Source organism: Mycteria americana, chromosome 4 (assembly GCF_035582795.1).
Source record: "Mycteria americana isolate JAX WOST 10 ecotype Jacksonville Zoo and Gardens chromosome 4, USCA_MyAme_1.0, whole genome shotgun sequence".
In the NCBI taxonomy this organism is placed as follows: Eukaryota; Metazoa; Chordata; class Aves; order Ciconiiformes; family Ciconiidae; genus Mycteria; species Mycteria americana.
Genome location: NC_134368.1, coordinates 37,348,445 through 37,371,603, shown reverse-complemented (window position 1 = coordinate 37,371,603; position 23,159 = coordinate 37,348,445). Strand labels below are relative to the sequence as shown.

The 23,159-nt window shown below is 37.5% G+C and overlaps 1 protein-coding gene across 2 annotated transcripts in view; it reads right to left on the bottom strand.

Annotated features, from left to right (window-relative positions):
* Positions 1-1,830: 1,830 nt before the first annotated feature.
* CFAP97 (cilia and flagella associated protein 97) overlaps positions 1,831-23,159 on the bottom strand; it is a 34,638-nt gene continuing 13,309 nt past the window's right edge. For both annotated transcript variants that reach the window (XM_075500222.1, XM_075500221.1), the window contains 4 exons: positions 13,472-13,734; positions 4,407-4,557; positions 3,581-3,704; positions 1,831-2,950 (listed from right to left, as the gene is read on the bottom strand). In XM_075500222.1, coding sequence (XP_075356337.1) covers positions 2,884-2,950; positions 3,581-3,704; positions 4,407-4,557; positions 13,472-13,734 — 605 coding nt within the window. In that variant the 3' untranslated portion in view covers positions 1,831-2,883. The remainder of the gene's footprint in view (positions 2,951-3,580; positions 3,705-4,406; positions 4,558-13,471; positions 13,735-23,159) is intronic.

The window sequence follows — 23,159 nt, the reverse complement described above, 5'->3', positions numbered from 1 at the left end:
TGCCCAAGAAGCTGGGGGGGACACAGCCAGGATTGTTGATCCAAACTGACCAAAGAGCTATCCCATACCATGTGACGTCATGCTCAGTATATAAAGCTGAGGAAGCAAAAGGAAGGGGAGGACATTCGGAGTGATGGCATTTGTCTTCCCAAGAAACCATTATGCGTGAGGGAGCCCTGCTTTCCTGGAGATGGCTGAACACCTGCCTGCCCATGGGAAGTAGTGAATTAATTCCTTGCTTCGCTTTGCTCGCGCGCATGGCTTTTGCGTTCCCTATTAAACTGTCCTTATCTCAACCCATGAGTGTTCTCACTTTTACTCTTCCGATTCTCTTCCCCATCCCACTACGGGGGGAGTGAGCGAGCAGCTGCGTGGTGCTTAGTTGCCGTCTGGGGCTAAACCAGGACAATAAGATACACCACTTTGGTACTGAAGGAGCCTTTTCTTCTCCCTCACCATTCGGCTTGTTGATATACCACTGTGTATTCATCATTGCCTGCACATGATGGTCATGACTGCACAGCTAGAAGGCTTGATATAAGTCACTGCCCTCATCTCCATCACACTGATGTGCAGACTGTGCTCCAGGGAAAACCACAAGCTCTCATCTGCCAGATGACTCAATGAGCTGCCCAGGTTGGGAAGGCAGGAAGTTATTTTTGTCTATTCACCATGGAAAACAAGGAAAAGCACTAGGATAAAAATGTTATTGGTGACTTGTTAGAAGGAAGTATCTCAGACTTTTCACAGGGGTTTATCCTGAAACTTGTTAGATGACAATAAGGAAAATACAGTCCAATGTAAAGTCTACATACATCACAGAAGACATAAATCCAGCCACCCATTTGATTTAGGACAATCAGACAAACCCTCATCTGAGTAGCAGGACAACAGCAGAGATGCCTCAGGATCTTCAGTAAAGACTGCAAGCCAACTGATAGAAGACAGGCCCTGGCACAGGGGAAAGCCTATACATTCCATATGAAGAACAGCCTTGTGCAATTCTTCCAAATTAGCTCGAGTCTCTTAGGTTTGCTGGGATTAAAACTGAGTTCTAAAGGTTTCAGTGGTCTGCTTGGGAAAATGCCCTTCACACTGCCACCTATCCAGACAGGGATGCATCATCACTCCCATTCTTCTCATATAGCCAATGATCTGAATTAGGGCCTTCTTTAAGACCTTCAGTATTGTAGAAAGACTACACTGCAGAACCCTATCCTGGAAGAAACAGAGCTCACAATGAGGCAGGGACACTTCCAGAGCAAAAACATGACGGAGGCATCACAGTCCATTTCTCATATTAGTGAGATCAATATGCCAGTGCTGTCACCCAAACTGGCAATCCTGTCACTTCAGCAGGGAGATTGGCTCCTACCTGAAACCATGTGTCAAGCCAGTGTGGCAGTTCACTTTAAGGAGGAAGCAAAGCAGCTTGCACATTTCTTTCAAAGAGATCTTCAGGGGGGGCAGGGGGAAGGAAGTAGAAGAGAACGTAAACTAGCTGTTTACAAAGAAAGACAGAAAACAAGTCTATTAGAAACAGGATTTTTTGCTATAAAAATCTTGATGAGATTATCTAACTTAATGAAGACCTGTCAATATGGCTTATTTTAAAAAAAAACACACCAAAGTCACTAACAGGTAAAGTGTATCAATGAATAAACTCATTTGCATTTTCCTCAACTACACATAGTACAAAACACTTCTCCCATGACCTCCTTTGCACTTTAATACCAATTATAAAATTCTGAAAGAAGCGACTACAATGACAAACAATTCATGTTAAATATTTTATTTCTTATGATTTACAAAAATGACATACAAAATTGACAGTCTTTCATACCAAAGTTAAATAAAATAAGATGAAGCAATTAAAAGTAATCCATTTTGTGAATTCCTTCACAGAAAAAAATTATTATATGAACATTCAAAAGTATTTAAACTGTGACCCTGATATTCACATTCAAGGACAAAATCTTTAAATAGTGAATAATTTTAATTAGCACAATAGTACAAATAAATACAGCAGCACTATGCAAAGAATTCCTTACAGTCCCTATCAATGAATAATAATTGCAATAAAAATCTGTTTGCCACAATGCTGCTTAAAGTTAAAAGTTCAAATATTGTCAAACAGCTAAATTTGATCCGCAGGTCACCAGGTGCAGAAGCTCTGCCAAACTATCACACAGGACCAAGTAAAAAGTTTGTTACAATGAAGAATACCTGAAAGCCTAAGCCCTCATGCAAGCACGAGCAAAGAATAATAAACTTTCTTTTTCATAGGGCAAAGACCCAGCATTACTCAGTACAGCTTTTTTTTTTTTATGCATAATACAAAGAGATTTCCTGTACCTCTCCAGGGAAGAAGCTGGGGAAGCAAGCAGGGTTCCTGCAATATCCATGGATAGTGGCATCACAATTTATGCTCTTTATAAGACTACAGTCCTACAAAAGAAGCTCACTGAAAGTTTGCCTTTATGTATAGAAATAAAGCATACCAGCTAATATTTGCAATTACCAATTCCATTAAATTTGCTCCCCTTGTAAATGGATGTTACTACTGAAGCTTATCTGACACTACTACAAATATTTGGTATCAACATGACATTAAAAAACAGGTTAAGAAGCATAACAAGATTTTCTTTCTTCTACTGTCTTTTTTTTTTTTTAAACCCTGGTTAGTAGTCACTCTCAAAATCTGACATACAAACTTGAGCTGCAGGAAACTTGAATCTCCCCACCTAGAAGGGCAAGGATCTGCAAAAGCAGGGCCATGAAATATCTCCCTTGCTTAATATCCTCTAACATAAGAAGTAACTAAAACTTACTCTTGTTTAGAGTGAATCTGAAACTGTTGTTCACTTCAGTCTTTACTCTTGTTCAAATAGCATCAGATGCTTCTTTCCTACACAAAGGTCCCAATACAACTTCCAAAATTCTTTTAAATCTGGAAGAGACACAGCCTTGAGTACAAAACAAACGTTCAACACCTGGAATGCAAGAGTGGCAGAACATCATCTTCTGCAGCCTCAGTATTCTAGCTAACCATGCAGGAATACACAATCTGCTTTTCACCCCTTCATGCTGCTGTAAAAAGAAGATTCTTTCAGTCATAAGAACATGACCCACGAAGTTCAGAAGGCTTACCTAAAGCCAGGATGAAAAGCAAGGATGATCTAGGAATTAAGCATATGCTTGTAAGTTTAATGAAATATTTTTAAATATTATTATTTTAAAGATTTTCTTTACATCTTGCGCCTATAGTGCAGCAATTCTGTCCTTCCATGTTATGGATACAAATTCCACTTATGATTTGAGAATAAAATAATAATTGGCAATTTATATTTACCTTGTCCATTTAAATACCTCCTTCTCTTTCATAAGTTCTTCCTGTCATGGAAAACACTGACTGAAGTGAAAGTGTTCACTTAAAACCATTTTATAAACAATTATATCATATGCAATGCATTTTAATCACTGAACAATGCAGAAAATATTTTTGCACATAGATTTTACAAAAGCACTAAAAATAGAAGTCTGAGGTTATCTCAGGATGCGAGGCAAAGAACGCACTTACAACCAAGCAGCGCGAACATTAGTGGGTTTAGGTCTCTGTAATGCCCCACTGGCTGGATCAGACATGGGTTTTTCATTTCGCTGGCTCATCGTACTTGCTACAGCAGATGCTCTTGAAGTGCCTCCTGTTAACACACACACACACACACACACACACAAAAAGTGAGAATACTTATGCTCGGTACAACAGAAAACTTCATGCTATATTAGTACTGCAACACTCATTACCATAGTTTCCAGGGGAAAAAAAAAAAAAAAATCACAGTAAGTTGAACACAAACCCAAAACGTTATGAGTTGTTTGTGAATGGTCAGGACAAAGAATTCAAGCCTATTCCATAGTGCTGTGGTTCTTCAACCTGACATGTGTGGATCTATGGCGACACATGATCTACTTCCAAGTATTACACGCACAATTTCTAAGAGAAACAAGGCTACTATCAGTAGATTTACATTTTCTGAATGAGAATTTGAAACTTCTTTGTGGTTTTTGTGTTGGGTTTTTTTTTCCTTCTCTTCTCCTTTCAATAAAGGGTACTGGCAAAATGAGAAATATTTCTTTACAACAGTGATTTTTTTACTTTCTTGGAAAAGATTAACAACATAATTTATTAGAAATTTAGGATGGTAAGTAAACAATTCATATGGTCATCATACTTTTGGTATGATTAAAAAAAAGAACTTTAATGATTTCTGTGTGATAAATGCTCAATCTAAGGAGGACAGAGAATGGAACTTATTTGCTATTCTTCACAGCAAGTGCCTCACAATTCTGAATTATAAAAAAAGATAAACACATGCAAGAATCTGCAACTTCAAAGTACTTACTGGAAGGACTAAGCTGGCTGAAAGCAGATTTTCCTCTTCTTACAGACGGTGAAGAATTTAGATAACTCATCTGGCGCTGATAGTCCATCAATTGTTCAGAACGCCTCATACCAGCTGTTGGTTTCACTGCTTCCAGTCTTTTCAGGAAAGCCTTAAATGTTGAAAAAAAAAATATCATCAAGAAAGAGAAAGGATGAAGAAGAAGCTACAAAACAAACACTCACAAATTGATTCTTATGTGAACTGCAAAAAACCCCAAAATTTTTAGCATTGCACAACACGAACTCCTCCACTGGTGACCAATACAGGCTATTCTGCTCACATTCAATTATTTTCTCACTGTTAGAAGATGACACAAATAGTAAGTATCCCTTACATATCATCAATTCTACATTGAGTACATCTTTAGTACCCCATAGTTCTCTGTACTTTATGATAACTTGAAACAACACATCTGTTTGGCGATAGTAAAGGTGGTGGGAAGATGGGCTGCACTCTTCTAATCCTACCTTTGGTTACTCCTCTTTTCTAAATTTCTGGAAGGATGAGAAGTTGGGTTTTTTTTAATCTTTACTTTGCAGACATACTTAGAGCATTTTATGTTGCCCTACAGGATCCCCAGAGAGAATTACTGACCTCAATTCTGTGAAAGTAATGTCAAAAGGAAAGCACGAACATCCACTGGACACTATTTGTTTTATCCATAATGTAATTTTAAGAGATTCTAGTTGAAATTATTGTTATAGACATCATTTCCTCTTGTTGAAATTAACCCTGGCAATTATGTAGCAAGCATTACATTAGAACAGCTACTTGCATAGTATTTGTAAGATACAGACAGTTTCCCATTCTGCATAACTACTTCTACTTGAAACAGGATTAAGAAATTTCCATAATCTAAACAAAGAACCTGATGGCAGGACAAATTTGGAAGTACCCAGCTACATACAACTTCCAATTAACAACTTCACATTGTTAATATATTTCACCTCCAGTGCTTGCCTTGCATAGATCTATACGTTCCCTCCGCTAATTTCAATTCATTTGATGGCCTACAAACATTTGGCAATGAGAAAACCATTGCTGGTCAGGGTTATGACATGCATCCTATCAATGACAGAAAATGCAAACTGCAATTACACAAGTCTCCAAAGTACTAAAAATACCTCTGTTATTAAGGATGTATTGTCTAGATGCATACTTACATGGTAGAAGTCAAGAATCTGTCTGTATAGCCATTAAACTGCACTTTGTAGGAAACGATCATTCGTCCCCACTTCCAATCAGGTACTGATTATTTATTTATTTGTTTGTTTTTAAAAGAAGAATAAAAAAAAATTACAGAAAGTGACTTAGGAAATAGTATAGTATTCACAGGATGTCAGTTGTCATTGTCTAGCTGTAATAGGAATCTACAAAGTCTTGGTAGTTCATGCATGGGCACTGGAAACCTGCACAGAGTGCACGAGGGAGAAAGGACAAGTGATTTTGGCTCAGACATAATATGTCACAACTGCTTGCATCAAGTGCCAGTCAGTTCATCGTCAAGTGGAAATACCTAAGTAAGCAAAAGTCAAAGGAAGGGCTTCAGCTAGAAATAGCTCTTCACTAAAGCCAGTTGCAGAACATGAAATGGTAGACTTGCCTCTAAATGTTACACCCAACATTTTACTTCATCTGCGTCTCCTAACACAGCTACATACATTTAGACTTGCAGAGATAACTTATTTACCTTCAATATTAAAAATGGAAGCTCTCAATATGTTCAGTTCAATCACAAATGGATCAGGTAAATTGTAGAAGTGACTTCCCTATGAGAGTTGAGCATGTTTCAAGTCTGCACTGCAACTGTAACAGTCTCATAGAATTTGCGTACCTTAACACTGCAGTAATTTCAACCTTGATTCTGAACATACAATATTTACATATGCCTGCTTTATTCTAGCTTAAATACAATTTTCTGCTTTTCCTTTTACGCCTGTATTTTGACAAGCATCAAGTCCCCATTCCTAAAGCAAAAGAAGAGACCTGTCTCAGTACTAAAACATTACTTTTTGTTGAACAGGTTAACATTGGACTTGATACAGCCCTGAGCTACGGAAAGAGCAGTTATAGATTCTGTGGTGCAGAAGACTTCTAAGAAAAGCTCTTCTAGAGAATGAGAGAATAGCTCCTGCGGTTCCTTTGCCCTCTGCTGTGAATTGTACCAAGGGCATGTTAACTTACACACTATTTGCAGTCATGAGTTTTGCAGTTTGGAGAATGGCCTGCTGCACACAGAAATGAACTCATCAACACACTGAAAGGGCAGCCCTGACCTACTAAATCTGTAACCCAGAACTAATCCGATTCTTATGTTTTTATTACCAACCCTACAATCTTGAGGTCCTTAACCAAGGAACTACTTTGTACAATGGTACAAGTACCTGGAACAAATGTTCTTTTTCAATTATACATATAAATCTACCAATTCTTTCATTATGTTCTCCTTTTCAGAAATGGACTGAAGAACACTGCCACTTTCCTTGTTCTTTTGAAGTGCTAAATCTCTGGAGCCTTAATCCTGCACCACTAAAGTAAAGAAAAATTTCATCATTTATCTTAACGACCAAAGAATCAGATCACATAACATAATCCAGGTGTTCAGAACCAAATATATGTTCCCGATCAGATTTAAGGAATTAAAAAAAAAAAAAAAAAAAAAAAGAGTAACAGACACTAATGGCAGGAATGTCATTAGCTGCTCTAAATTGCATTGTAGCTCCTTAGAGCTCTTGATTCAAGCTCAATACATATATAATACCATATCATTGATGACCTCCCAGCTTGGCAAAAGCCTCCCAAGGCTTCTATTTCCCCCATCTTCTTTTACTTTATTATAATACTGAGTTTACAATAAAAGTACAAAAATAATATAAAAAAAAAAAAGAAAAATCACAGAAGGCATTCCTGCACAATTACCTTCTAGGAATAGCATAATCCTTTATAAATCTAGGCATCTGGACTTAGATTAGTATCTGTAAAGACACTAAAATACATATTGTCAATGACAGAAGGAAATGTCGGATTGCCAACAATTGGAGAACACAGGAACCCGACACCATATCAAAAGATTGCTGCTATACAATGGGCCAAGATAAATGCTGCTAGCTCAAGTTTGGGCGCATCAGGAGAGCACTAAAGCTAATTCTAATGTTCTCTGTCAGAAAAAGGAAAAAGAAAAGAAAAAAACAATCAGTACAGACTTTTCTGAAGCTATGTTGAAAAAGAAAGAAAAAAAACCACTGAAAATGCAACACTCCTAAACTGAGTTCAGAGAGAAGGTAAAAAAAATGTTACTTTTTCTTGTTTTACTTTGCTTTTTAAATGCATGACAGCTTCAGTTTCACCACCTCTGAATCCTAACCAGCTGACTAGTGTGCCTTGACAGCTGTTCAAATTTATTTATATTATGCCTCCTCTAATGTCACTGATGTTAGTGACCACCCTGTCCCTTTGCAGAGTCCAGGTGGGGGAGGGGAAGTAGATAACAGTGCATTCAAGGACATGTTTCTGTTCATTCTTATCAATACAAGTATTTGTAATTTTCTTCAATTGCCAGTTGCATTAATTAGCTTTAACCTGACAAACTCTAAATGTCAAAAAACTCTTTTAAAGTTCTTTAATCTCCAGAAAAGTCTTTTTAACTGAACAGCTATCAAGTTTACATGTGGCTGGCATCACCACAAAGTAGGCTATGAGTAAAAAAAAAGAAAAAAAAAAAAATCCCACAAAATTGAGTAGTGTGCAAAATAACCAAAACTTTCCTTGAACCTGCCAATTAATCAGTCTTCAGTATAATTACCACAGCAGTGTTCAGGAATCTCAAGTCTAGGTCAGGAATCAGCAGACCACAAGAAATCTGAGAGCCACAAAGAGCCTATAGCCTAAATACTACGATCACCGAATTGCACTTTATTTGCACCATACTGCAGTATATTTTAGCCAGGCACATCTGCGTGCCAATTCCACATCCTGATAGCTTCCCCTGATGAGGGGGCCATAGAAGCATCTTCTTTTTTTTTTTTTTTTTCCCCATTGCACTTTGTAATCTCAGGAACTACCAACATTTTGTCTTTAGTCTTGGCATAAAATGGCTTTGAACCCAGTAAGTGAAAATACCGTATAAAACCCTGTGTGCTTGAGTTTCTAAGGAGCCACCAACCCAACACGAATATTTCTGAGCTCCTAAGAAGACCCAGAAGCCTACATTCTCTTTCACAACTGCATTTCCTACAGCTTTCTCCTCCAGACTGAGACCAGTAAGGCCAAACAACCTTGGTATTCTTTCTACAACCACATAAATATGCAGCATCCGAGGCCTAATGCTTTCAGACTTGGGGGTGGTCCTTGGGGATGGGACAAAGGGAAGGCAGAGAAAAAGCAGTGCGGAATACATAGAGGGAGGAAAGTACAAGGTGCCCAGGCACAACTCTGATGGACCAGTGCCCTCCCCCTCCTGTTTCTTAACATGTCTAGAAGTTATCTCCCTGGTTGCAGCATGACACGGATGGCAGGGCAGGTACGGCGCAGCACAGGATTGAAGGCTGTAGCTCAAGATAAGGCATATTCTTTGTATGTGGTGGCAGGCAGTTATGGGGATGGCCAGAGGCACTATCCCTCCCTTGCCCTTTTCTCCCCACCCAATTACCACAGCCCATCAGCACCATTAAATCAAGCCGAGACAAATGAATATACATTCATTTATAGCAGTACAGTACTTGCATTTCTAAAGGAGGTTCAGGTTTTCCAGCAAGACAAAAGGCAGCCCAGATTGCAAGAGAAGGGGAACAGTTTGGCTGAAGGATATTTGTGCTGGTAGAGGCCACAATGACTAGAGCAAGTGGTGGGGAGAAGCATTAATGACATCTGCAGCACAGATGACTCAGGGAACCAAGTAGGTGAAAAGAGAAAGACAGCCCTTGCAGAGAAACACAGTAAGTGACTTTTTTTTGTGTGGGAGGGTGACTATACTGGAACTGGGACCAGAGTTGGATCTGTTGGGGCTTAGGGTACCTTTTGGGGGAGTATGAGGTGGGGGAATGAACAACATGGAGTGTTACGTGCAGTGAGTCATAACAGCACAGGGATGCGTGGGAAGACCAAATATTCACAGAAAAGGAGAATATCCTCATCCCCCTTGATCTAAGGTTTGAGAATTGCTGTCCCAGACCTGCTGAGATCTTCCAGTGTGAACTCAAAAGGTCACTTGTTCCTTAGGAACTTGGCTGAACACAGCAGCTTAGCTCCCTAAGGTCATCTAACACCTAAATCCTAGTCAGAATTAATAAAAATGACGGAAAAAAACCCAACAAAAAACAACACAGAGAGATGAATTACTTCTAAGTTTAGATGAAGTGACTGAAGAATGGTGTGGTGGCTACAAATCTGTATTTCATGTTCCCTAAGTACTTACCTGTATATACCAGTATAGATTTTTGTATCACACAATAAACCATTAAAAGTTTAAATGGTGTGTAGTGTCCAGTCTATAAAGTTGAGTATCTTATTTATACTGGCAGAAACAATGATTAATACATCAATACAGATAGAGACACATATATGCAGACATGGGAAAAAAGTAACACATCCAGTTACGCTTATGTCCCTTTCCACTGGAGAGGACAAGGGGTTGAGAGTATCTTCAAACACGAGTAGAATGTTTTCTGAACCAGCAGCATCCTCTATCGGCAAGAGACGCACTCTGGTCTTGCTAGCTCAGATGAGCAATCAAAAGCAGGTTCCACTTATGAAAGCATACAGTCAAAAGCAGCAAGTACAAAATTCTGACATTAATTTTAACTGCAATCTATTTTGCTAATTGTGCTTTTTCCATAAATTGCTAATCACTACCTTATAACTACTGTTCTTCAGAGCAATGCACCTTTTTATTCCATCATAGTTCTTTCTAGCAGAGTCTGTGGGAGCAACACATATTCCCTGTACCTCCTTGCACCCTTTCACAAAACTAGAGAGCACCAAACCACTTAGATTCCTCTCTGATTTCCTAATATTCAAATTACTTTCCCTGCATCACCTCTGATGCCAAATGCCTGCACCAGAAATCAAGCTGTCTTTCTGATAACAGTAAATATAGGCATTACTCCAAGAACGTTCTCGCAGAACAAGTGAAAGTTTTCCCTAGACAAGTTGTTAACCTCAGGACAAGAAATTATAAAAGCTGTAATCCAACAGGGAAAACAAACAAACAAACAAAATCTCTGCATCAAAACTCTTTGACCCCCTGCACAGAATACTGTTATAGATTTCTATTCTTGAATTATTTACCAACACCCTGCATCCTTCTCCAACAAACATTTCACAAAGGTGTATCAAGCAGCCTATCCTGTATGCAGTACCTCAGGCCTTGTATAAGAAGAAAATTCCTGTCAAGTAATAGAAGAAATATTGATAAGGAAGTTCCATGGAATTCCAGCTCTTCAATCTACAAAGGTGAAGAAAGCTGCTTACCAGAAAATAAGTTCATAAGGCACATACTTTTAGCTATACAAAGAAAAAAAACCCTCATCAGTGGGCAGAGTACGGCAGCTCTTTCATTTACAGTCTCTGAGAAAAGCATGTCATAATTGTAATCCCAAAAGGTAGTACTAGAAAAAAAAAAATCAGTGTTACGACTGTGATGCTCTAGGTGCACATACACTTCAAACAGAATCAAAAAGTAAACAGAATTGCTCAAAAATAATAGCAATGTTAAACAAAACATAAGAGCTGTACTGATGAATCACTCTTCCAAAAAGAAGCGCAGAATATATTATCCTGAGTTTGGGGAAAAGAATAAACCAAATGTTTTTATAGTCTAAAATAGCATGATGTCCTAACATAAATTCTAATGAATGATTCTGATGTCAAATGTGCCCACTCATGTTGCTGATGACAACAACTAAAGCATAAATGAATAAGTAAATGAAGGATATTATTTCTCAGACTGAAAGCAACCACCATTAATCTCTAGCATTTACTAAAACAGCAACATGGGAAATGACTATATGTGTTTAGGTTTGCTGAATTTTTGATCCAAAAGTTGCAAAGGCAAAACATTCTTGGACAAAATATCACTATATATCAAACGAGAAAAGGTTTGTGGCTTTGAGTAAACAGAAGCATATCGTAAAACATCATATATATTAATATTACAGTATATGAATAAATACAGAATATTACTATTAGATCATAAGTGACTATGACACAGCACTTCCTCCCCACAGCCTAAGAATACACTCTTATTATCAAGGTTCATGTAGAAGAGCAAGTCCTGCTTTCAACATTTTAAATAAACAAAAAACAAGAAAAAAAAACCAACCCCACAACACATGAAGAAAGCCCTCCAGGCAACCTAAAAACACTGAAGCCTAAAAACATTTATTCTGCAGTCAATGAGAAGTGTCACACATCTATAACAAGTATTTATGCCAAATTCTTTCAGTGTGTGAAGTATAATGTTCTTCTGGTCAACTGTAGTCTAGTGAAGCTGGGGACAAAGTTTCCTACTTTGAAAAGTTTTAACAATCTATACGTCTGAAAGCTGGAAGAACTAAAGCCTAACAGATTTTCCTGAATAGGTGTGCTGGTTTTGGCTGGGCTAGAGTTAATGTTCTTCACAGTAGCTAGTACTGGGCTATGTTTCCGATTTGTGCTGGAAACAGTGTTGACAATACAGGGATGTTTTCCTTATTGCTGAGCAGTGCTTACAGAGAGTCAAGGCCTTTTCTGCTTCTCACCCCACTCCACCAGTGAGTAGGCTGGGGGTGCACAAGAAGTTGGGAGGGGACACAGCTGGGACAGCTGAGCCCAACTGACCCAAGGGCTATTCCATACCATGTGACATCATGCTCAGCAATAAAATGAGAGAGGAGGTTAGTGGGGGGGGACCACTGCTCAGAGACTGGCTGGGCATCAGTCAGTTGGTGGTGAGCAATTGTTTTCATTTACATCATGTGTCTGTCTTGGGTTTTATTTCTCTCTTTGTTATTTTCCTTTTCATTATAATTTATTATCATTATTATTTTATTTTATTTCATTTACTAAACTGTTCTTATCTCAACCCACGAGTTTTTTCACTTTTACCCTTCCAGTTCTCTTCCCCCCCCATCCCACTGTGGGGGAGTGAGAGCATGGCTGCATGGTGCTTAGTTGCCGGCTGGGGTTAAACCATGACAATAGGTCAATTAGACCTCCTCCATGTTGAATCTGTATCTCTGTCTATCTATAGAAAAGGAAATTGCAACCTACACTTACACAGATGAAAAAAGTGAATAAATTACTTCCACTATAAATTTTCCAAATATTTTAACTATATTTTTTCTCCTTTTCAAACACAGTAATAAACAACTAGGAAATATGACAATATCATTAGATGTATTACAATATGTATTCAATCACTAAAAATACCTTATTCAAATCAGTATTATTTTTCTTATTTGACGACTCTGCCAATATCCTTATAAATGAGTCTGAATTTCTGTTTCCACTAAAGTAAGTTACTGTGATTGCCATTACATTCAAATACTGTGACAAGCAGAACGCTACAAATATTGAAAGAGATGGATAGCTATAAAATGAGTCAAAAACCAAAACTGACATTCACATTGTATCCTCTGTATTTCAAATATAATGGGTTTGATGCTATCATATTGATCGCTTTGTTTTTTGTAACCCTGTTCTTGAGAGACTAGTAATCATGATGCATGAAGCAGGATGAACAGAGTTAGACTGCTATCCAAAGTTATAAGTGTGTTAACAATAATGGTTGTTCCTCTTAAATTGAATATTAAAGTAGAGCAGACTCATATAAAGTAAAATCTATTCTCATCTGAAAAAAGCATACCCCCCCCCCCCCCCAATACAAACCATTACGCAAACAGCACAGTAAAGGAAATTCATTGTAGACTTACTGCAGTAAAGCTCCAAGTGCTGCCTTACCAGTTTTGTAAGTATTTAGCAGTAAGTTCATCTGACAAAAACCAGTCCTTCTCAATTTACTGATCCAAATCAGTCTCAAAACTTACCAGGTTTTCTCTTTCAATTCTTTGCTGCTCCTTTTGCCTGTTGAGGGCACTGTGGTACAATTTAGGAGGCGGTACAGCCGACTTCTTTAATGCAGTACTTCTTCTTGGCTTTGCAGACTGTCTGGACAGTTCTTTTAGCAACCTTTGGTTTTCCCGATCAATCTGTCTTACTTCTTCATTTGTGAAAGAATAATTTTTCCTTGTTCCTTTAGATGGCTGATCGATGGTTAGTTTTTGTTCTTTCTTCTCCAACTGTAGGAAAGCTTTAAAATGGCAAAAAGTAAAATACCCAGATTAAAAGACCAAACCAAACACATATCTTGCATTCTATTATTAGGATTTATTTACAGACATGAAACACCAAGGTACATTTCATCTCCCCCCATCTGAATTCCAGAGTTACGCATTTCAGAATTTTTCAGGGATGCTTAATTGTCCTCAGTACATTGATTTTACACAAGTTTCTCCACAAAAATCAAGTCTACTTTTGGCCTTAATTAAGACCTATCTGTTTCCTTCTCACTAGGAATCCCCCTCCTCCCCATTTATGACTGGTAATCCAGAGGAATTGAACAGATGCAGCAAACAACTGAGCAATACAAGAGAATCAGCAATATGCACACAGACACTCTGTAAGCATTTGCGTAGAATGTATCTGTTCTTTAGAAATCAGAATATAAATCAGCCTTATGTGCACAGTCAGTATTCCTGATCCCCCTTTGACTCTGATCACCCCTGATCTCTACCTTTACCAATATGCTTGTCCAACTTCTACATTGACACAATGTGCTCAGACTTCCATCCTCAAATATTTTTACTGTAGTTACTATGGTACCAGCAATCAGCATAGGCAATTATATATATATGCTAATGGGGCTACCATTACACAGCACTAAAGCAACATTGAACATAATCATCATCACAGTGGTATCATTTGTGCCACCAATATAAGCATCAGAGAAGTTTTCCAAGCAATAGAAAACACAGCTTCAGGAAGCCAGGACTAGAAATAACTAACAGAACAAAGAATTAAACCATAAATCAGTATTTAGATGTTTGCACATGGAAAGAGATTTAAACTTTGCTCCAAAGATGTCCAAAATATTTGTCTCAGCTGAGAGGCAGAACAGAAATGATATTTCAGACAGAAAACTGACACTGGAGAAGCATGACTTGGAGACACAAAATGCATTTCCTGAAGTGATTTTGTTGATCCTTTGCTCCTGAAGCAATCCTACATCATGTTGGTGCAGGAATTGCAAAGGTAAAGATGAAAATTAAACTTAATGGATGGAGAGAAATGAGTGAGCATATATTACAGAAGAAAAATTACGAGGGCCTGCCAATTTAAAACAGTAAAAAAACGACAAATTAAACCAGGATATGAGGTTTCAAGACAAAAGAACACAGAATACACACTTAAAAATACACAGCAAGACAGACTTGCACAATTGCAAGATAAGATAATAACTGGAAAACTTCACTCTCAGCCAGAGTCAGCTATGTTCATTATAGTTCCACTGGAGCTTTGCTATTGACCTATTTCTAAGCCTTTGCTTTCTAAAGCTCTGCAGTAGATCTTCTGGCAACTGTTTTAAGAGTTTTGCTGTCATGGTATTACCCCATCAAACCATTGCATTATCTATGGTACAAAAATGGCAGTACCAGGTTAGATCAAACATTTTTGGAGCTGAGACACAGACCAGGACACCTTATTCAAGCCATTCCCCACATTCCTCCAATATCACAGTGCCTCCAGAACATCTCCCTCACTCTTAGCCTTAAAACCCTCACAGAAGCAAAACAAGCATCCACAAAGTAGAAGCTTTGAGAAAAGCAGAAAGAAAAAACATCCAGGCATGCAGTAATATGTCCTCAGCAAACACTTCCCATCAGCAATTTTTTTGGGAAGGGATGTGTGAGACAGCCTTTAATAGCTTAAAAACCTCAAAGAATGATGAGCGTGTTCTTACTTCAAAACAAAATGAAATTAAATCTTTCTTGCAGTATCTCAACTAAGTTTATTCCAGAATTGATGCTTTGAGAAATTTAGAAACAATTCTTTGAGAAATTTAGAAACAGTATCCAGAACTCAAAATCCAAACGATTCATGAATTTCAAAATCCTTCTGGAAATTAGTAAGCTTGCACCATCAGTACGCTAGTCAATACAGGCAAGAACTGCCCCTAGGCAGCTCTAACTCTGAGGTTGTTCACATGAGCAAATATTGTTTTAATTTGTCAAGAGAAGATGCAAATCACCTCAAAACCAAGACACAAATGCAAACTAGTGCAGATCAAGTGTACCAACAAACAGGTTAATAAAGTATAAATGTGTTGAAAAGCATCTTTACAATCTAGTAAGTTATTCTCAAGGGAAAACTAGTACAGCCATCAACACCATTTGAGGAGACAAATCTGAGATGATACTCATCTGGATACACCTACAAGGGACAAAAAGAAATGCACAGAAAATAACTAGAGCCACACAATTCACACGGTAACATCAAGCTGCAGCATAGTTCTCAGTAAAAAATAATTAAATATGTCATTACGAGAACATGCAAAACCAGCAATGCAGAACACAGTTGGAAGAAAGTAATTTGAGCAACCATCTGAAGACGATATTTATTACAGATCATGTTACATAATTGATAATTGTATTATTACGAAGCTATGAAAGATAATTTCGCCTTTTGCTTTACATCCACAGCATCTCACAGGTTAAACAAGACTGCACATCATATGCAAGAGTGGAAATCACGTTGTGGCAAAGAACAGTTGTTCAACTGAAGTCTTGACCTAGCTTTGTGGCACCAATGCTATTGGTGATGCAGTCTCTTACAAGAGACATTTAAGCTTCTGAATAACTGTCAGTGCAAATTCCAAACAGCTCTTATTTCTGTGAAAGGTGTGAACTAGTCAGATTCCATTTAAAGCAATGGCATTCTGAATGAGGACATTTTTAATTAGAAATACAGGTTTCATGTCTTCACTGGTACATGGTTTTTTTAATTCTCCATAAGGTAGCTGGCTATACTTTGGTCAAGAGTGTATATTCTGATGATGCAGCTATGAACTATAACCACTAAACACAGATTAAAATGCTTACAGATAAGTAATTACCTTGATGCTTATTTATCTTTTGACTTTCTCATTTTTCTGGAAAATCCCTGTCAGCTGTGATGAAAAAAAAATAAAAACAGAGCAACAACATGGAACACACACCTTTCCCTTTCCCCTCAATGCTGGTCAGTAAATGCTTTTAGAAATAATGATTCAAGGAGCCCTGCAGCGATTGCTACACACGGGGCTCAACAAGCACTGCATTACTTAGTCACCCAGATCTCCTGGGGGCAGTGGTATGCAATTCTGTAGCATTACACACCACCGGTATTTTACCAGAAGCTCTTAGGCTGTGTGAATACATATCTACACATGTTTCCATGCATCGCTCTACTGGATACTACATCTTACATATGTGAGTAAAGCATGACAAAATTTTACTAGCTTTACTCTCACCTTCCAGCTTCTTCAGTCACATCCCCCAACACACAGACTTCTCTGTTTTCATTAATTTCTTCTTTCTTCCTCCTTTCCTTAGCCCTCGTAAGTCTTTTGCCTTTCAATATATTTTCCTTCTACAGTGCCTCATCCACACCTTTTATCACCTTGCCACAAAGATAGCCTTTCTCATTTGCAGCAGGCAGAAAAGAGACTCCAGCCCACTTTCTTCCATATGCCTTCATTCTTAGCCTCATTATTATTTATACTTAGTGTAGAAACTGACCTTACTACTGCCAACAGCTTTCTGACAACTCTTGAGGTTAAGGGCTTGCTGTGATACTATCACATTTGTGTGTGATAGTATCACAAATGTGATACTATCAAATTTATCACAATGCAAAAGAAACATATTAATACAGTGTAAGAATAGTTAAGATCACCATGAAAGTGAAAGAATTGTTAAGATCACCATGAAGGTCCTGCTGTGAAGTTATTCAGTGAAGCCTGAGCAGAAGACTGACAAAAACCAGTATCTAATCTCTTGATACGTTGTTGAATTACAGCAGACTCATTAATTTTGCACGGAAAGTTCAGACCCAAGACAACATGTGCAGCAGCAAGATTCCTTCAAGGGGATGGGGTGAAAAGATCAATCTAAAACTCTCCAGTTCCTCACTAGTTTCTTTAGTTCCTCAACTGATCTTTTTACATTTAGCCTTCTGTATGACCTAAGAACCACATTTGAAATTTCACAAGTAGGTCTTTGCAGCAACAGTGCTACAATACACCAAGGCATTGGATCAGATAACACATTAAAAGTAGTTAATTTGTTGTTCTTCAAGCTGATAAATTAATAAATTAGAGTTGTATTTTACTTAGTTAAGACCTATGTTAACGAAGAATTTAAGCTGCAAACACCACTTCAAAACAAACCGTAACTGACAGAAGCCTATCCATAGATAACCTTTTCTAAATCACAGCAAATGCAACATGGATCTCCTTAGGAACTGTGCAATAGGAGAGTTTAAAGTTTAGTAGAAAAAAGACAAGCAGCAGAATGCATACTCTGTGCCTTACTGAAAGAAGATCACTAATACCACAGGGTAAGTGCTTGTTCCTAACAAAACAAGCAGAGGGCAGGGGACATCCATGAAATCACTGCTCCTTAAACTATGCCCAAATAAACCGCAGTAGCAATCTAATGAAGCAGCGAGCAAAAGGTTCTGCAGGTCTCCCCGAAGCAGGGGTGACACGATTTCCATGGTCCAGAATGAGGCTTCTGACCCTGAAACCTCAAATCAGCAGTAATAGTTTCCACTACTTCCAAAGTTACCTGTCTGAAAATCTGTCCAGCCTGCACTCTGGAAAACACCACTTAACACAGCATCATATTCCTATTCTCTGCACACTGACTGTGACAGAAAATTATGTAATCCACAGCAGACATGTATGACATATATGCACTGAATGCATGTCAACATTCACTAGCAACAACATTGCTTTCATGGCACAGGCAGTAGGTGTCTAAGTGAGGTCAGCACAAGCCTACACCACCAGGGACCATTCACCACCAATAAACAAAAGAGGATCAAGATCCCATGTAAGAGGTAAATGCTTTTATTCTAAATGCTATTAAATATTTCAGGTACAGTTAGTTTTATATAATCCAAACATTTGAGTTTCAAAGTTATTTCAATGATTTATTAAAAAATGCACCCACACTACTCTTCAATCACAATGCATAAGTGTTTGAACGGTTTATCTGACTATTTTTGCAGTGGCCAATGACAACATGAGGCAACACTACAGTTTAAGGTTACGATTTAAGGTTCTGAAGAGTTTGTAAGTCTTGGAACAATTAAATATAATTTACCTGTAGCTTCATACTCTCTCAGTGGGTAATAGGTAATTTAACTAAATCCCTACTTACTACTTCATTATCAGCCAGACCATAAATCAATAATTTGGGGGAGGGGGATAAACAAGCAGCAGTATTTGCATGAAGACTGGCACAGTGTGCAGTTCTAGTTCTCATTTACTGGTAAGCAGGAAAAGAAAATTCTCTGGTATTCACAGGATTTCTATGAAAGCTGGTTTCCATGGAGAGACACCTGACTTTCTTTTAAGCAATAAACAAGCTGTTTATTGCTTTCAATTTGTAAGCATTGAAATGACCTTGCAAAGTGAGAAAGGCCAAACCTTATATAAAAATACAAATGATAATTAGCAAGTCAAATACATTAGGAAAGGATGGTACAGCTGTCCTAATGGCATTAAGGCTAAAATTAAAATCATGCATGTTTCAGCGTATCTGTTGCAATCCCAGTAGAAGAAAATGCATTAAATTGCTTCAGTGCTTACACTTTTGAGTTTGCCTGGTGTTTTGTTTTATACTGCTCCACTACCACATCTGTAACACATTTGAAAAATACAAAAGGATTAAATCACAGTTCTTCATCAATGTCTAATAGTTTCAACCTAAAACTATTTCCCTTTAGTATCTCTAAACAGATATTTCCTAGAATATCCATTATTTCATGTCACAGAACTCTTTAAAAAGCATTTTGGAGAATTCGTGATTTGATGTTTTTTTTAAGAAAAGGAGAATGTGCTTTTCAAGTATAAATTTTCCTCTTGAAAAATTTATGCTTAAATAGGGCTGCTAGTTACTTCTTGATGTCATGAGAAAGACAACAGATACCCTAAAGGTGCAGAAATTCTTTTTCCCAAAATTATGCATTTTCTTATGGATGTTGGGAAGGTCTGGATCTCTTTACAATCTTAAAAGATTTTCAATCTGTTTTCAAACTCTAAATATAAGAATAAGCTGATAATTGCTCTTTTACCTCAACATGAGTTACTAGACCTGCGAAAACGATGCATATGTATACAAACACACACACAATTAGTTCAAACTATGAACTAAACAAAACTTAGTGAAAAAGCTATACGTATTTAGTTCAACTGTAGAGTTTGGGTGTTTATGTGTATACTTAAGAGTCTACTTTAAATTTAGGTATTGTTTAACAGTTATTCTACAAATATACTAGTTCAGCATGAACGAGCACACAGATAACATATTCCTAAGAAGATAAATTTAAGTTATAAAAAACTTACTCTATTTCCTGAGTGACAAATTATAGCAAAAAAAAAAAAAGTTAAAGCAATTGCTACATATGCAGTTGAAGCTGCTATTTAGTTTTCTACAACAGCTTTTATTCAGAAACACAGAGCTGTTACTTTCATAATAATGATATTTATATCACAGTGTTTTTCACCAAGTAACTATTTTACAATAGAAAATCTAAGGCACAGAAGAGGCAAAAAGATTTATCAGAGAGCATATAGGTCAGCGAGAGCTTCAATGATAGAATTCAGGTCTTCACCCTGTGGCCCACTGTCCTACTTACCCCATCACACCACCTCCTCAAGTTAATAATAGCTAATACCATGGATTTATAGACTAATTCTCACAGACACTTCTGTAAAATAAGCAGGTATCAACCCCATTTTACAAAGAAGAAAACACAAAGTGCTAGATTCTTTAGCACTCTATATACCTTGTGTAATATACCCATTACTACTGTATTGATACCCAGCATAAATTCAGATAGAGAGATACACAGCATTTTTAGCATACAACTCTGTATTCTGAACTACAGAAATCAAGAGACTTGTCTAAAGACAAGAGCAAGTCTGTAGCATAATGGGATGGAAATGGATGAGTCCTTAATTTACATGCATATGCTTAACCCATCTCTATCTGCATAACCTCAATTCCTTAAAATTACATGGGATGTTGGATCAAGACACAGGATCAAGCAAAACAGTGTCAGAAAAATTTCCCATTTTTTTATTCCTAGCTTTCTAACATGGAGCTTTATGAAAGCACTTCCAAAATCAATTTTTGGCAATCTATTTCTTTGCATTGGCATATTTAATTCTCTTTTTGTGTTCAGCTTACTCGAGAGTACAGCAGAGAAGGAGATAACTCTGACATTTATTATTATGGGTTTTGAATATTGCTCCGAGTTAGTTATTTTAATTTTCTGAAAGATCTTTAAGGTTTATAGCAAAGTAGAAACAGCATTGACTCACAAAAGAATTACATACAAAAACCTATATAACATCATGAAACAACTGAAGAACTGTATTTTGACCTGAAAAATTATAATCACACCTATATTTTTTTCCATGCAGGTGGCGAAAAAAAGAGAGGTAAAGAGTGAGGAGAGGTCTGTAAAATATAAACCCTACTAACCTTGGGTAACTGAAATTGTGAGTACCTATGTTCTTGGCCTCACTGACAAGACATTTAAATTCCTAAGTAGTGTGGCTGTCTGACTCCACAGTGCTACAATAGTTCTTATAGTCATACACCATAACAACAACAGCTACATGACATCAGTCTTAGCATTGTAATGAAATGATGTAAGCCTCCTAAACATCAACTTCTATGTCTGTAAAAATGAGAGGATTCAAGTGTCATATATTTAGCATTTATAAACATCTTAAATAAGACAGCAAGTGGTTTTCGTTAACAGAAATAAAAACTGCTACCAAAACCAATTAAACAATTCAGCAGTTCACAGCTACCAAAACAGATAAACTCAAGAATTTTTATGCACAATGCAGGGATAATTGTAAGTAATCACTAAGTCCAGTAACTTGAACATGGTCCAGGTGGACCTAGACTGTAACATGACCCAGGCTGGTTTTAGTACTCCAGGCTTTGCAGCCACAGGGCTTCAGTATGAGTGAGTGGGGCAGGCTCTGCTCCTCAGGGAGGGTGCTGCAGAGAGGTGCTCCCTCCACCTGAACTCCAGGCCACTCTGAACTGAGCATCAGACGCTGCCACGGGACTGATTTGGAAACAAACAGCAGAGATAGATCCAAAAAGTTCTGAGTTTATTCATCCACCCTGCACCACCTCTGCTTTCACTATGGCCTGCAGCTTCTAGCGATACTGTTCCCACTGCAAACTGCGGGCTCCTTACAACTGAAACTGTGAGTGTGCACCCCATACCTTGTACTTCTTCCTTCCCTTTGAAACAGGGCTCAAGTCCTGTCTAAAAAATGCCAATATAAGGACTACCTTCCTATGCTTTATTTGTCTTTGGCAACATGCAGAACCTGCTTCTCTCCAGTTTTCAAGCATAATCTTCACTTTGCCCCCAGCTACTGTTACCAAATAGATTTCTGCCATTTTGACTAAAATTAGTTCAGTTATTTTCCATAGGGTGAACGAAGGCTGCACAGCAAGTTGCAGTACCTGGTAATGCTCACTTCAGTAACAGCATACATAAAATGACAACTTTCAGATGGAGTAACCAAATGTTATCACGTATCTTTATCAATCTGTTGTTCAGCGTTCTCGTCACTGAAGAATATTTCTAAAATCAGTGATAAAGCTGCACAGCAATACCCACCTAAAAAGCATTCAAAGTGCAATATACAGCATGGAGACTATGAGGTTTCCAACTAAAATTATGTTATTTGTGAGATTTCAAATTATTCAGAATAGCATAACTTAAAATTTGGCTTTTATCAAGAACAAGCACAGCTTTAGGAGATGTAAGGGCATGATAAAATTTTTTATCTAAATATGATTTTTTAAAATGCTTATAAAAATGAATAGTTTGCAATATGAGCACGAATATGTATCAATGGCATATAATATAGAAGAAAAACTATTTCAACTCCTTTTTAATTTAATGGCAACATTTTTTCTAAATGCTTCAAATAGAATTCTATTTTAAGATACACAAACTACCTCGCTGCTCAATAACCAGACTCTTGTTCTAGTCCAAAACTTGTTCTTTGAACACCATGTGCTTTTAACAGATTTCTTCCCTTTCTTTGTTCTTGTGATTCTTTTTTAATACAAGAGACTCTAGTCTTCCCAAATGTTCACATTACCAATGCACAGAATTGTACAAAATGAATTACTGCACGCCCCCTAGAAACAACACGGTAACAGATCACACTGAAATTCTGCAAATTTCTGGGGACCTTGAGAAATTAAACTCACATAACTACTGTAAATGCTTAGGCCCAGCTGTATTACAAGCATATTTGTCGAAAATTTTAAATGAAATGCCTCATCAGTATAGATTACTGGAAGAATATTATACTTTAAAACCAAATCTGAGACATCCCGATGATCATTTAAATACTCTTTC